We start from the raw sequence: 13,019 nt of genomic DNA on the forward strand, positions 1-13,019 counted from the left end.
CAGGGCAGGCAATACAGCCATCCTGCATAATATCCCGTTTATTTCAGTCTTCCTTTCACACAGGACTCATGACGCACATTATTCACAGGGGACATTCACTGCCCGTGGACCCCAAGTACCAAAACCAGCGGATTATTCTCCTGAAGCAGCTCCAGTCGCTGACCTGACCAGCCTCCTTCTCCCACAGGGAAGAAGCTCTGTGTAGTTTTAGGCTCCTCCATCCTGGATGTCCTGAACAATGTGGTCCCTTATGGTCTTCCCCACCACCCTGTTTGTCTCCTAGTCCAGTTGTGGGTAAAGGAGGGAGGAAGGAGGCCTTCCTCCACTGCTCTCAGTAGAGCTCCTGGTCTCCGAGTCCTCTCTTGGTTGCTGAGGTACAAACTGTGTTTCCTCCAGTTTCTTACTTCTCTGTTTGCTGCTTGAGTTTTCATCACCGGGGTTTTTGATGCCCGTCTAACCATGGCTCATTCTTGGGGTGGGTTGGAAGTGTCCCTTGATGTCTTGGGTGTTGGCAGAGCTAACGCTAACTGCTCGGGACTCATTGATCAACTGGCTGTGTGCTGATGGGCCAGTGTAACAATGCTCTGTGTATTCTTACCCTGTTCCAGACCCCTCTCTCAGGGTGAGGCCAGGTAAACATAAATAAGAATCTATGCATTACTTGATTACTAAATTTAAAATGGTTTTGTTTTGACCACTCTTTCAGAATGACAGTATTTTAATACGGTATGTTAAGGTTTACTGCTGGCAGGAGATCAGGTACGGAAATCTTTTGTCATTTTTTGGTATGTTATGTTTTTTTTTCTTCTTTTGTGTGCACTTCCCTCTCCCTTTAAGCTGTCCCTGCTGTCCTAGTGCAAACAGCAGGCTGGAATCATCAGGGAGCTGTCCAACTAGACTCCCACACAGCCAGGCACATGACACATGAGGTTTGTGTAGGTGCTGAGACAATGGGGACTGGACCTTGAGCAGAGCGGAAGGAAAGACAAAACACCAGGATACAGTACGTGGCAACCAGCACACTGGCCAGATCCACAAACAGCCCCCATGTTCACGCCTGGCGCCTCCCCGTGATCTCCTGGACATCCCCACCCTTCTTTCAAGCCCTGGGGCTGCTAGCCAGTGCAGGTGCTCTGGCCAGGGCAGGGAGGGTCATAGGGAAGATACTTCTTGGGAACATCAGGACTGAAGGGAATGGTTCAGACAGATGAAGTACTGGACCAGTTTTTATTCAGGAGCTTAATCAAGGAGGTGCTCTAGAATACAGGATCGAGCAGATTCTGGAAAGATTGAAGCCGAGGGCGTTTTGAAAGTTGTTGAAGTTCTCTTTTTGTAATGTCACAGAGAGAGAGGACTGTGCAGCCTGCAAGACATGTTCCCCATTTTTTTTGTTTGGATCCTCAGGTAGCTGGAACTAAAGTGTTAAATTGTGCTTTGTGTGTCTGATGTACATACCTTTTTCGTTAAAAAAAAACATGTGATACAGGGATACCTTATTGTAACTTTTAGTAGCATGTAGAGTAGTGCCAGAGTGGAATTTAGTCAGGTCTTAGTGTTCCTAAAAACAGTGTCATGTGATGATATTTAAATACCAAGTAGTCAAAGTTTAATGTCAGGCAAAGAAGAGCACCTGCTACAGAGCATTGTCTCCAGTGACTATTTCAGGGCATGAAGAAAGTTACTTTGCATTGGTAAGTCAGATTTTTCTTTTTTTTTTTGTTTTTCTTTGCAAAAAAAAAAGTCTAAGCCTGATAATATGAAACTCCGACTGTGTGTGATCCGGAAGTGTTTCTTCACTTCGTCATTTCATAAAGAAATCGACATTTAGGAAAAAAACATGCATTTCCAAGTGCGGTCGGAGCAGCTGGAACAGGAGGAACAGCCGCACAGTTGCAAAGACTTGATCTGAGAGGCGTCGGAGGCGCCGCTCCTGTCGAATCATTCTTTGTGCTTCAAGCACCTTGCGCGTCTGCTGTGTGTCGGCATTAACCCTGCGGCTGAATCAATAGAATTTTAAAGGAAACAAATTCCGTTTTCACAGGCTGCAACCACAACTTTTTTGTAGTTTCTCAGAATCTATGGAAGCACTTCTATGCTCAACAATGCTAAAAGGGAAATTAAGATTTCAGAGTTAATATTTTTTGTGTGGTAAGCGCTCAGAAGTCCCTTTAAGGGTGAACTTAAGTTGGAATGATGTTCATTTAATCATGGGAAGGAGATATGTTGGTCTTTTTTATAATTACAGTAGCTTTCATTCCAGTCTTTTGTGTATTCACAATTAACTAAGACGAAAAAAACGCCCCTTAGCGGAAACAATTTCCAAAAAAAGAATGATTCACGGTTGATCTCCTTGATGTTTTTGTTACTAAAAGCTCTCTTTCATTAGAAGTACAGGAAGGTTTAAGAAGTAGAATTGAAACAGTCTGTTTTCACATGATCTTAGCTAATGAGAGATTCCTTTGAATGCGATGACGCGACGTTGCGTGCTTTTTTCTACCCGGAAAGTGAAGTTTAGCTGCAGGTTGACGGATCTGACTACTGCAAGCTGAGAGCATGTAAAAACTGCGATAACGCTTGTCATGAGATAGGAAACAATGCACTGATTTATAGTGCAAAAAAAATAAATTATGTTAGTCTACGTGGATAGATCAGTTATCCAGAACTGGTAGATTGAGGATCTAAGGTTTTGTTTTGTTTTGTTTTGTTTTGAGTTTTAAAGGTAACGCGACTACTGTACAGTAACACTCTTTGCCTAACTTTTCAGTGCATTTACGGACTACAAATATGGAAATCGAAGAAGCATTCAAAGCCTGTGGTGAAATGGGCATTTATCAAATTTACCTCTGTTTTCTTCTAGCATTTTTACTGATGGTGAGTAAAGTACCGTAAACAATATGGTAAGCGAGGAGGATGAAAAATGAGATATATTATGTTGATGAGTTGTAAAATTGTGTTGGGAAAGACGTTCTGTCATGCGAAATACAGTATTTACATAATGTATACATTAAATATTATTTACATTATAATGGTACATAATTTCATTCATATCTTGCATGTGATTACTTACAGTATTTTATGTTGCATACTGATCTGTAATTTTGTACTGTAGTTATACGTGTCAATGGAAGCTGTACTGATTGCCTTGGTGGGATTGTCACCTCCTTTTCAATGGGACCTCCAGAAGCAGTTTGCTAATAAAAGCCTGCCGAGTGTGTCTCCTATTGCGGAGGATCGGCTCTTCAAACAGTGGCTACACGAAGCCAGCCAAAATGAAATGCATAAGCACTTGCATTTCAATGGCAACTACACCTCAATTATATCAGAGGTAAGGGTGGGCTGTGTTTCATTGCTTTCTTGCTTAGCCAGTGGTGTTAGTCTGTTGTCTTTCTCATACTGTACATCACTTAGACTCTTTATTATTTTTAGCTTTTTAAAGTCATCACTAAGACTTGCTTTTTTAATTTTTGTTGTACCGTATGTACTGCATGAAAGCTGTTGAGCAGTGCTGGAAGGTGCTCAGAATTAGATATTATATCCTGTATACTGTGTCAGCATGCAAGCTACAAAGCATGAAGCAGAAGTTAATTCCTCTTCTATTTCCCCTGACTTATCCAGCCATCTCATTTATCGCATCTCTTGCAAAAAATGCCTTGCCATATGAAGAATCAGAAAAACTGTCCTACCGTATCAGTGATCAACGAGAAGTGAATATTTAATGCCTCCTCAATCTGATAGTTCCTAATTTTACCCATCCTGACCATAATTACACTGTGATTTCTTTATGTATTTCTTCACAGTGATTCAAAGACTCCTACTTCAGAAATGTATCAGACACCAATAGTATCCTTAAACTAGGTTCATACTTGGGCCTCAGTTTTCAGCAATCAACTAATTTCTTTCTATGATTTCTATAATCCTCCACTCATCTGTAAGTTTCCACCTTCCACTCTTCCTCTGGGATTTGCCCCCAGATCTCTGACCCTCTAGACCCCTTTCTCATCTGTCTTCTGGCCAAACTCACATTCGCTTTCTTTTATCTCCTAATCCTCATGTTCTTGCACACTTCCTCATCCCCCTGCATGTCCGAAGAAGGCCGCATAGCCACATTGGTGCTTGTTTTCTTACTTTTGACATTTCACTTCTGTTGCCTTTAAATACATGAGGGAATATTATGATATCACATCTAAATCTGACAGGTGGCAGTCAGACAGAGAGGGTATTTTGCATATTAATTTTCTTCTTTATTATTTATGACTTTTTTGTCTGTATAACTGTGTGTTTCAGTGGTATTTGATAGGCGACGCTGCCTACAAAGTCTCTCTTGCCAGCTCCTTGTATTTCGTTGGAGTGCTGGTGGGCGCCATCACCTTTGGCCAACTCTCTGATCGCTATGGAAGAAAGAAGCTCTACCTCGCTGGTGAGGCTCTGCTGCTGCCTTTAAAACATACTGCCCACCAAACTTAACATCCTGTTACTCTCTGCGATTCTCATGTTTCACAGTGTAGACCAAATACATTTGTCACGTGAAAATCGGTGATAAATCATTCTGGCATGACATGTCATAAAATGTTTGACTGGCACATTTAAACTTTAGGTTCCATTTATTCATTGTAACAAGTGGGTCGTGTGCGGTACTCTGGAAGACTCAATGAGGAACCACAAATTCACAACAAGATCTCTGTGCCCTAGAGAGTTATGATGCAACTATGCAGTGATGAGCTTAATTAACCATGGGGCATGCTTTAATCTGGAATGTTCTTACAATCTGTTGTCTGTCACTTCATAGATCGCAGAAGCACCATTTATGAACTTTGGAAGCATTACAATGTTGTCATAGCATCAGTAACAGGGCACATGCAAGATGTTCACTTGAAACAATACTGATTGGTCCAGTAGATTTAGTTAACCTTGTTGTACATCTGACATTTCAGTATCACACCTCTTTGTGGTTTCAGGCACAGTTTCTTTAGGGGATATTACAGAGGTAATGTTGAAGTATTTTTATCATAAATAAAAAAGCAGTGGTATTCTGAATATGAAAACCTACTGCATAATTTGTGAAAATGAGAAGTTAATTTTATTTCTTCAACTGTTGATAATTTGATTTGTGTTTCTCTAAAGGTTTGGCATTTGATATAGTTTTTGGTGTATCAAGTGGCCTTGTACCTACATATCAGCTCTTTGCTGCCTCTCGACTCCTGGTAGGAATAATGAATGGAGGAATGTCATTGGTTGCTTTTGTTTTGCTTAATGAGTATGTGGGAACATCCTACTGGTCAATCACAGGTATCCTAGTATTTTCCTGCTTTTTATAATTTTTGAAGCGACTTTAAACACGTAAAGTAAAATATTTGCTTGTTTCAGGGTGATGGAACAAATGTAATGAGATTCATTTTAATTGGAAGTGTTTTACACATTTTAAGAGTAGTTTGTCCTGGAACACATTTCTCGGTGTACTAGTTTCTAGAGAACTTCTGAAATTTTCTGCATCTCTGAATTCCTCAACACATTTATATAGTCTTTGAAAATAAAATTATAGTCATAATGGATGTATGGTTAGATATTCAAACTGAAAATATAAAATCATAACTCAGTTATTGCATCAGGCTTTTTAGTACCCAATTTGAATCAGCTGTTTTAGCAACTGAGAAACAGAATGTACCTGTAGCTGAGGTTCTTCAACAGTTTGTCCTTTTTTCCTGTCCTGTGATTACAGGAACACTGGGTAGCTTTTTCTTTGCTGTGGGAATCGTACTGTACGCAGTCATTGGTTATTTTGTCCACTCCTGGAGGCTGCTTGCTCTTTTGGCTAATCTCCTGGCAGTGCTGGTGTTTTTCCTCTCATTGTAAGTTCTTTTCTCCTTATATCTATTTTTATATGACTTGTCGTAATTACAAAGGGTTACATGGTAAACTATACAAACTTAGAACTGAAAACTGTTTTTAACAACAGTAATTTTCACAGTGAAGTTATGTTTTAATCTCTAAATTATGGAATTATGTTAATGGTTGTTATCACTAATTTCAGAGTACTCAGGATATTTCTGGGGGAGTTGGGAATATTTGGCTTCTTGAGATTTATTTTGCATGTCCACTAATACCATTAATTACTTTACCAAAGTAAATGTGTTACTACAAAAACATCCCGGATTCATTTTACAAATGATTTTCCATAATGATTTATACATATTTCTAAACCAATACAATGGTTAAATAACCATCTACAGTTTTGCTGACCTTTTCCTTCGTTAATGAACATAACTTCTTGACTTTAGATTCATCCCAGAATCCCCACGCTGGCTATACTCACAAGGCCGACTCAGTGAAGCAGAAAATGTCTTCTTCTTGATCAGCAAATGGAACAGAAACTTGAAGTGCTCGATTTCTTTAACACCCTCACCAAAGAGTAAGAAGGAGCATAAAGCCAGCGCTCTGGACCTGTTCTACCACAGGGTTCTGCTCCAGCGTACACTTATCATGATGTATACATGGTGAGTAAAGTTTCATTAGGAATAACAACACCCAAGAATCAAAGGGGAGCTGCAGCACTATTTTTATATTTCGGGGTTTTGAAAGAATCGGTATCGATGAGTACATTTCAAACCACAATGAAATTAAAATGTACACAGTAAACTGTAAAACATCCAATTGGCATCACAAAATAGACACAATTTCCAGGTATGCGTAGCCCCATGTTCTGTGATTTAGAACGAGGCAACAGAAGTTCCAATGAGGTGAAGGACCCTATGACTAGTGAGCAGGAAGGGCCACTTCCAATTGCAGTAACCAGAGAAAATAATGCTTAAGGTTAAGGTCTACGTGCACCCACATACAGAATCTTGATTGTATTGGGTTTTTTGGTGAAAATATTGATTTAGGGGTGTTATTTTATATGTCTTTAATCATTCAGTCAATGGAGTAGCCTGTATGTCAGTTGGTGACCTTCAGTAGATCACTTTTTTAGGAATGTTTCAGGTCCTACAAAAGTCCCAAAATAATAAAAAAACACCTTTATTAAAATAGTAATCTAAACTATTGATTTTCTGTATTTTCCTCAAGAAATGAAAAATAATTATATTTCATAGTTTTTGAGAACATGCAACATTAATCCATTAACATGTTGTAGTTTACCTGGCCTTAATGAGGGTATTTCACAAAATACTCCTAAACTGTCAATGCAGTTAAATTAAAAATGAACACTTTTGTAATATAAATAGTCAATTGCTACAAAAATACCCTCAATTCCAGTACATCCTCCTTATAATATTATTAAATGTAAGGATGAAAGTAATATATTGAAAAATGTATACAGGTACAGTGCACTTTAACATTTAAAAGCTTAGTAAAAGATACTGATTCAAATATTCAGTAAAATGTAATTCTTCATTTAACTCTGGGAAAGACTGTAGCGGTTACACTTAAAACTGTAACACTTGAATCTATTGACAATTATGACCATATGTATTATGTTTATCTTTGATTTTGACTGATAGCTGCCCTTGTCATCCTTTGTATCAGGTTTGTGTGCAGTCTTGTGTACTATGGTCTTACGCTGAATGTTGGGAACATGGATGGAAATATTTATGTCAATTTGGGCCTTTCAGGAGTTGCAGAGCTACCATCTTATCCAGTCTGTTTGTACTTAATAAGCCGCAAATGGTGAGTTATGTTTAGTTAAACAAATGAGAATATTTCTACCCTAATTCAATGTGTAGGTGAACATTTTAAGCAGTTAGAGATCTGACATAATGTTTTCGAAGACCTCACTCAATTAACTTCTTTAAAGTGATTTTAAGAGAAGGTCAGGGTTTAATAGAGCTGTGTTTTGTCGTTTTAAACCTGTTGTCCTACTAATGGTTTAAACATCTGTGGTCAGTTAGCGTTTTAGTCCTTCGTGTTGCTACTATGGTGCAAGTTCTTGCAGTGGTAAAATGGCTAAACTTCTCAAAACAAACTTTAGCAAGAATCTTTTGAAAAGGTTGACAACACTTGCAGATCTGCAAAGCTAAAGAGATACAGTACAACCCATTGTAGGTAATTGTAAATGTCTTTAATGGCTGTTCTGGGCAGGTTAATTTAGACAATCAAAATAGTTGCATGAGATGAAGATAGATAATTAAAGGCAGTTTTTGTAAATTGTAACTCGACCATTATATAATAACTGTGATTATAATTAATGTATTGTATGTAATATTTATTAATACACAACAGTTTCAAATACTCTTAACCATGCCTAACAAATTACTAAGTTTCTGAATTACGGTTAACTACAAAAATTAAATTTTGCAAAGTTCTGTTCCTGAGAATGAAACTCATTCCTGTTTAGCTCAATTTTGTCATAAAAGTTTTTGTTTGTATTTTCATGTAAATCATTGTTGCTATAGTTTTCAAAACATTTGCTTTACTGTGTTATCATTTAGGTCTGGACGCCGAAAGTCTTTGGCAGGCTTTCTTCTCTTGGGAGGGCTAGCATGTCTCATCATCGCATACGTGCCAGAAAAACAAGGTATAAAGTCTTATATCCTGAGACACAGCGAGCCTTCGAGAATGAATTAATAATGGGTCATTTCTTTTAAAGTTTGTAAGACCTTCCCTTTTCATTATTCACTCTTGACCTCGCGATGCGCTAGACTTCTGATTTTAAACATTGACTTCTTGACAGAAACTGGCCTGTTCGCAGTGGTGAACAAACTGACGCTCTCTTTGTTTGGAAAGATGGTTATCAGCTCTGCCTTCAATATAGTCTACATCTATTCATCAGAGCTCTATCCAACGGTGGTCAGGTAAAAGGCTGATTAGTTAATTACGTTTTCACATTTTACAGTGTTGCCTGTTTCAGGTGCAGGATATGAGACATTCTTTCTATCACTTGGTACCTACAGTCAGGTACTGACCTTGAATTAAGGAAAACAGACATGTTTATTAACATGATGGACCTCATCTACTGTACACACAGGCAAGAGTTTGCTCTACACAGTCTGCTTTCTTTTATTATCGTGAAACTTTCAATATGAACAGCAACAGCTGTTTAATAGTGTTTTAAGAGCTGCTATCCTGTCCAGGTATGTTTATAAAAACAGAAGTACAGTTATTTATTGCAACTAAGCTTCTACATGTGGAAAGAAATCAATTTTAGCTTTCCAGAAGTGACAGCATTAAAAAAAATAACATCATAGTTTTTTTTGTTTTTGTTTCGGTAGAAGAGGTTTGCATTGCTTTCAGGACTGTCTTTATCCCATGTTTGTACAAAATAGATAAATAGTGGAACATGCCTTACATTTGCATTTGGTTTAAATCTGTATTCACTGTCCGGTGTACATAGAAAACCTTTGATTAATGTTTTTATGTTAGTGCTGCATATTGCTGTACACTCAGTTTTTTCAGTTCAAATATACTTGGTGCATTATTTTTTCATCATGTGTACCTGACAGATCCATAGCTCCATAAATATTGCACGTATAAAATAATATTTGTATGATGTTTCCTTCCACTAGAGGGTGACAAAAGCCTGTTGTAAAGACTGTCTTAAGTAATTTCTGGCTTTGAAGAGCAGCTTTGTTTTGCGGTTGTTTGCAAGAAACTTTATTATAACTTTGTGAGGAAGTATTAGTGAACATGTTAGACTGAAATGTATTTTATTTATAATATTTATGTATATATTTACACATCATAGTATGGCAAACAAAGCCATTTCTGGGATAAACTGATGTATTCCAGCTGTGAATCTGAGAATGTTTAATTAATCCATAAATCATTAATCCACCGTGGTTGCTAAGGAAGCTTTTAAAAATGTAATAGATGTAAAATGTCATTGTTGTTCCAACAATTCAGAAACAATTGCTGCCGTTTCTAAGTAGTTTAGAATATTGCAGTCAACCCATTGCTTAAGGGCTTTATTCCCATTATAAAAAAGGATGAATTTCAAGACAAAACATGAAATGTTATTTTGCTAAACAAATATCTAAAAATAATGATTACTGTATTCATTCTATTCAAAATCCCTTGTACCTCATATACTTTTGCAGATAGCTCTAGCTGAACTGTAGTTTCTCCATGCTGATGTTGAGTGATCTGTTTCAGGAATATTGGAATGGGAGTATGTTCAACAGCCTCTAGAGTGGGGGGAATCTTGGCTTCTTTTATTCCTTCCCTGGTCAGTAAGTGCTGTGACTTAACATTTGTTTAATGTGCTTTGATGTAAAGTAATAAAGTATTCAAAGTTAAAAAAAAGCCAAATAGTTAATGTTATTTGCTTCACTCATATCTCCCGTACTGGTGTACTCAATGTCCTTACATTTTGGAATCACATTTTGGAAGTTTCCTTTAGGACGTTCTACATACAGTAAATTGCATAAAGTGCAATAAATGGCATAAATGGTTAAGGATGGTGGTGTTATAAAATGAATACAGTTAAACTGCATTTCTTGTAAACCTGGTTTCTTCCAGGAATCAATACAGTGGGCTCTGCCATTCTTTGTATTTGGAGCTGCTGGTTTATCAGCAGGGCTGCTGAGCCTGTTGCTGCCAGAAACCCTGCAGAAGAGACTGCCAGAGACGATCGCTGACCTAGGGGAGAGGTGCAATGGTGTTTATTACCAGAGAATCGAGGATGAAGCATCTCTACCACTGCAAACACTTGGCAGTGAATTGGTAAATACCGTTTTGTTTTTCCAGGAAACATAAATATGCATGAACAATATTTTGCTGTTAAGTTCCAAAGCTGGTAACATTTGATCAAGACTGTAAGAGACTGGCCATACCTAATATTGCAGAAAGTAATGTAGTTTTTGGATCTTGATCCAATGACAAAAAGGATCCATTTGATGTTGATATTCTAACAACAGATGACAGATGGTTGATTTTATGTTTTATAATCATCTCAATAGAGATGGTTTTGTCTACAGCGCTTTTACCTTCAGTGTAGTTTGTTGAATGACTTTTCTCTTTTCTGAACGCAAAACATTTGTGTGGAGAATATAAAGAACTAACAAGGTTTGATTTTAAAAAATGTGTACGCATTGTTAAGTTTCCAGAGTTGTGCTTTTTCATGACAAAATGTATACCAAAGAGCCCTGGAGGACTGACATAACAGCTGTGAAAGTTAAGAGGTGCAAATATTGTCTTGTAGGGACTAGTAACAGACACACAATTTGACACCAGACCAATACTAAACGTCTGGCTTTCCTGTGACTGTTCCTGACAACCTTTTCCACATCTGACATAGAATGTGAATTTACTGGATTCCCATAACCGCTAAAGGAAAGTAAAACAAATACTTTTTTTTCTAAATGTCGAGCATGCCATTATAATGGAACTGTGTGATTGATTCAGTACATGTTGTATTTGCTGTGTTTATTTTGGAATAACTACTATTATGAAGTGAATAAAAAAAATTACGTCTTGGACAGTCTATTTTATGAAGAAGAATACCATGGAAGATATAAATGTGAAGAAGAGAATGTCATTTGAAAATATTTACAAGATTATATTTAAAGCAGATCACTAATATAATCTAGTCTGTTTTTTCTTTGTAATGCCCATGTTCTGAGAAGAAATGCAAAAACCTAAAATTGATTATTCAAAATTGATAAGTGGCTAAAATTATTTAACAATAAATGCAGTTCCTCTGGAGAGTACTTTAGATGGTTACTAGCCTTGAACACAAGGCCCTGCAAGACAAAACATCACAGAGACGCCATATTTAAGCAGAAAACTTAAGTGATTTTTATTTAGAAATCTTTTGCTTTGTGACGCTATCTTGTAAAAACAAAATATTAGACAATATTAGTCTTTTCAGTTTTGGTTTTGTTCCAGAAAATCTAGTTAGCTGAGTTGCAATTAGCTGGAAACTGGAATGCTGTGAGTATCCAATATTATTTCAGCTTTTCTGGTCTAATGTCTGTTCACAGGCAGCCCACAGTGAGGGGCACGAGGAGACAGATGAGGATGAGTTTGTTAATCCAACTGAACAAACACGGATGATCACATGAGTGGATTGGTCTGGAACTTGTCATCCCTGGATCCAGTGTGTTTGCAGACTTACAGTACAACATATAACCTCAAGCTGAAGACAAAGAGCACATAGGCTGCAGAAAAAAACACTCAGCCTTCCTCTTAGAATAGCTAATCGCAAGATATTTTTAAGGTTGTGGTACAGTATGTGGCGTCATTTTATTTTTCCACCACTTTAAAGAACTACTGTATTTCAGCTTGCTCTTATTTAATTTAGTAGGATATTGGTTAAATGAACATGGGACTGAGAGCTCATGTACAGTATAAGAAAATAAGGAAAAAATACAAATATAGAATAGTATTCTATATTACTTACAAAATCAGGAAAAAACATATCTGAAGGTTGAACTGTATCTAAAGGTTTAATTGTATCGTTCTAAAGTGTACTGCATAGTCTGATTTAACCATTACAGTACTTGTTAAATTTGAGTAAAAACATTTATATTATTATTATATTGTGACATTAAAATTATTTATGATACTTGCAAAAATACCGAACTACTGCATTGTGATATTTTCTTTCCAAAATTTTGTTTTGAATTTCTAATATTTTTTGTTCTTTTTTTTCTCTTTAAAGTACAAATGAATATAATTCAGTTTCCCAGTCAAATAAATGTATTGGGGTATTTAGGTAAAATTGTTTATAAATGTATCAGTTTATTGACTTCATTAATGGGATAATGCTTCTACTAACAAGAATTATATAAATAATCTACCCAACACCTTTATCAAAATGACTAACATTCAATTGAAAGTTATAAAACTCAAATACTGTATATATATTAATTAATGTCATGCACCAGAGCGGTATACTATGGCTACTATAATGCATTCAGATAAGAAAAACAGTTTCTGATTTTGATCAGTAATGTTTTACAAATATCCATCAATCTACCACATTTGTAGTGAACTTTTTTTTTGCTGAAGCTCAGTTCTGACATAAACAATGAGCATCCTGACCAGCAAAAAAAGTTACTGTGATCAAAATGTTACATTAGAGCAAATAT

At 36.8% G+C, this 13,019-nt stretch overlaps 1 protein-coding gene across 2 annotated transcripts; it reads left to right on the top strand.

Annotated features, from left to right (window-relative positions):
• The first annotated feature begins 1,803 nt into the window (after positions 1-1,803).
• Positions 1,804-12,505, top strand: LOC148675646 (solute carrier family 22 member 15-like). 2 transcript variants are annotated; one of them, XM_088644491.1, is made up of 14 exons: positions 1,804-2,148; positions 2,423-2,433; positions 2,774-2,871; positions 3,110-3,325; positions 4,285-4,417; positions 5,122-5,286; positions 5,717-5,846; positions 6,276-6,491; positions 7,519-7,659; positions 8,421-8,506; positions 8,663-8,783; positions 10,081-10,153; positions 10,447-10,650; positions 11,910-12,505. In XM_088644491.1, the coding sequence occupies exons 1-14, from the start codon at positions 2,093-2,095 to the stop codon at positions 11,988-11,990; spliced, it is 1,731 nt and encodes a 576-aa protein (XP_088500617.1). In that variant the 5' UTR covers positions 1,804-2,092; the 3' UTR covers positions 11,991-12,505. The 2 variants fall into 2 exon arrangements, with proteins under 2 accessions (XP_088500617.1, XP_088500616.1); XM_088644490.1 differs by lacking the exons at positions 1,804-2,148; positions 11,910-12,505 and adding an exon at positions 11,129-11,903 and having other exon boundaries at positions 2,223-2,871.
• Positions 12,506-13,019: the final 514 nt, after the last annotated feature.

This window comes from Lepisosteus platostomus, chromosome 2, assembly GCF_059453375.1.
Source record: "Lepisosteus platostomus isolate fLepPlt1 chromosome 2, fLepPlt1.hap1, whole genome shotgun sequence".
Taxonomy (NCBI): Eukaryota; Metazoa; Chordata; class Actinopteri; order Semionotiformes; family Lepisosteidae; genus Lepisosteus; species Lepisosteus platostomus.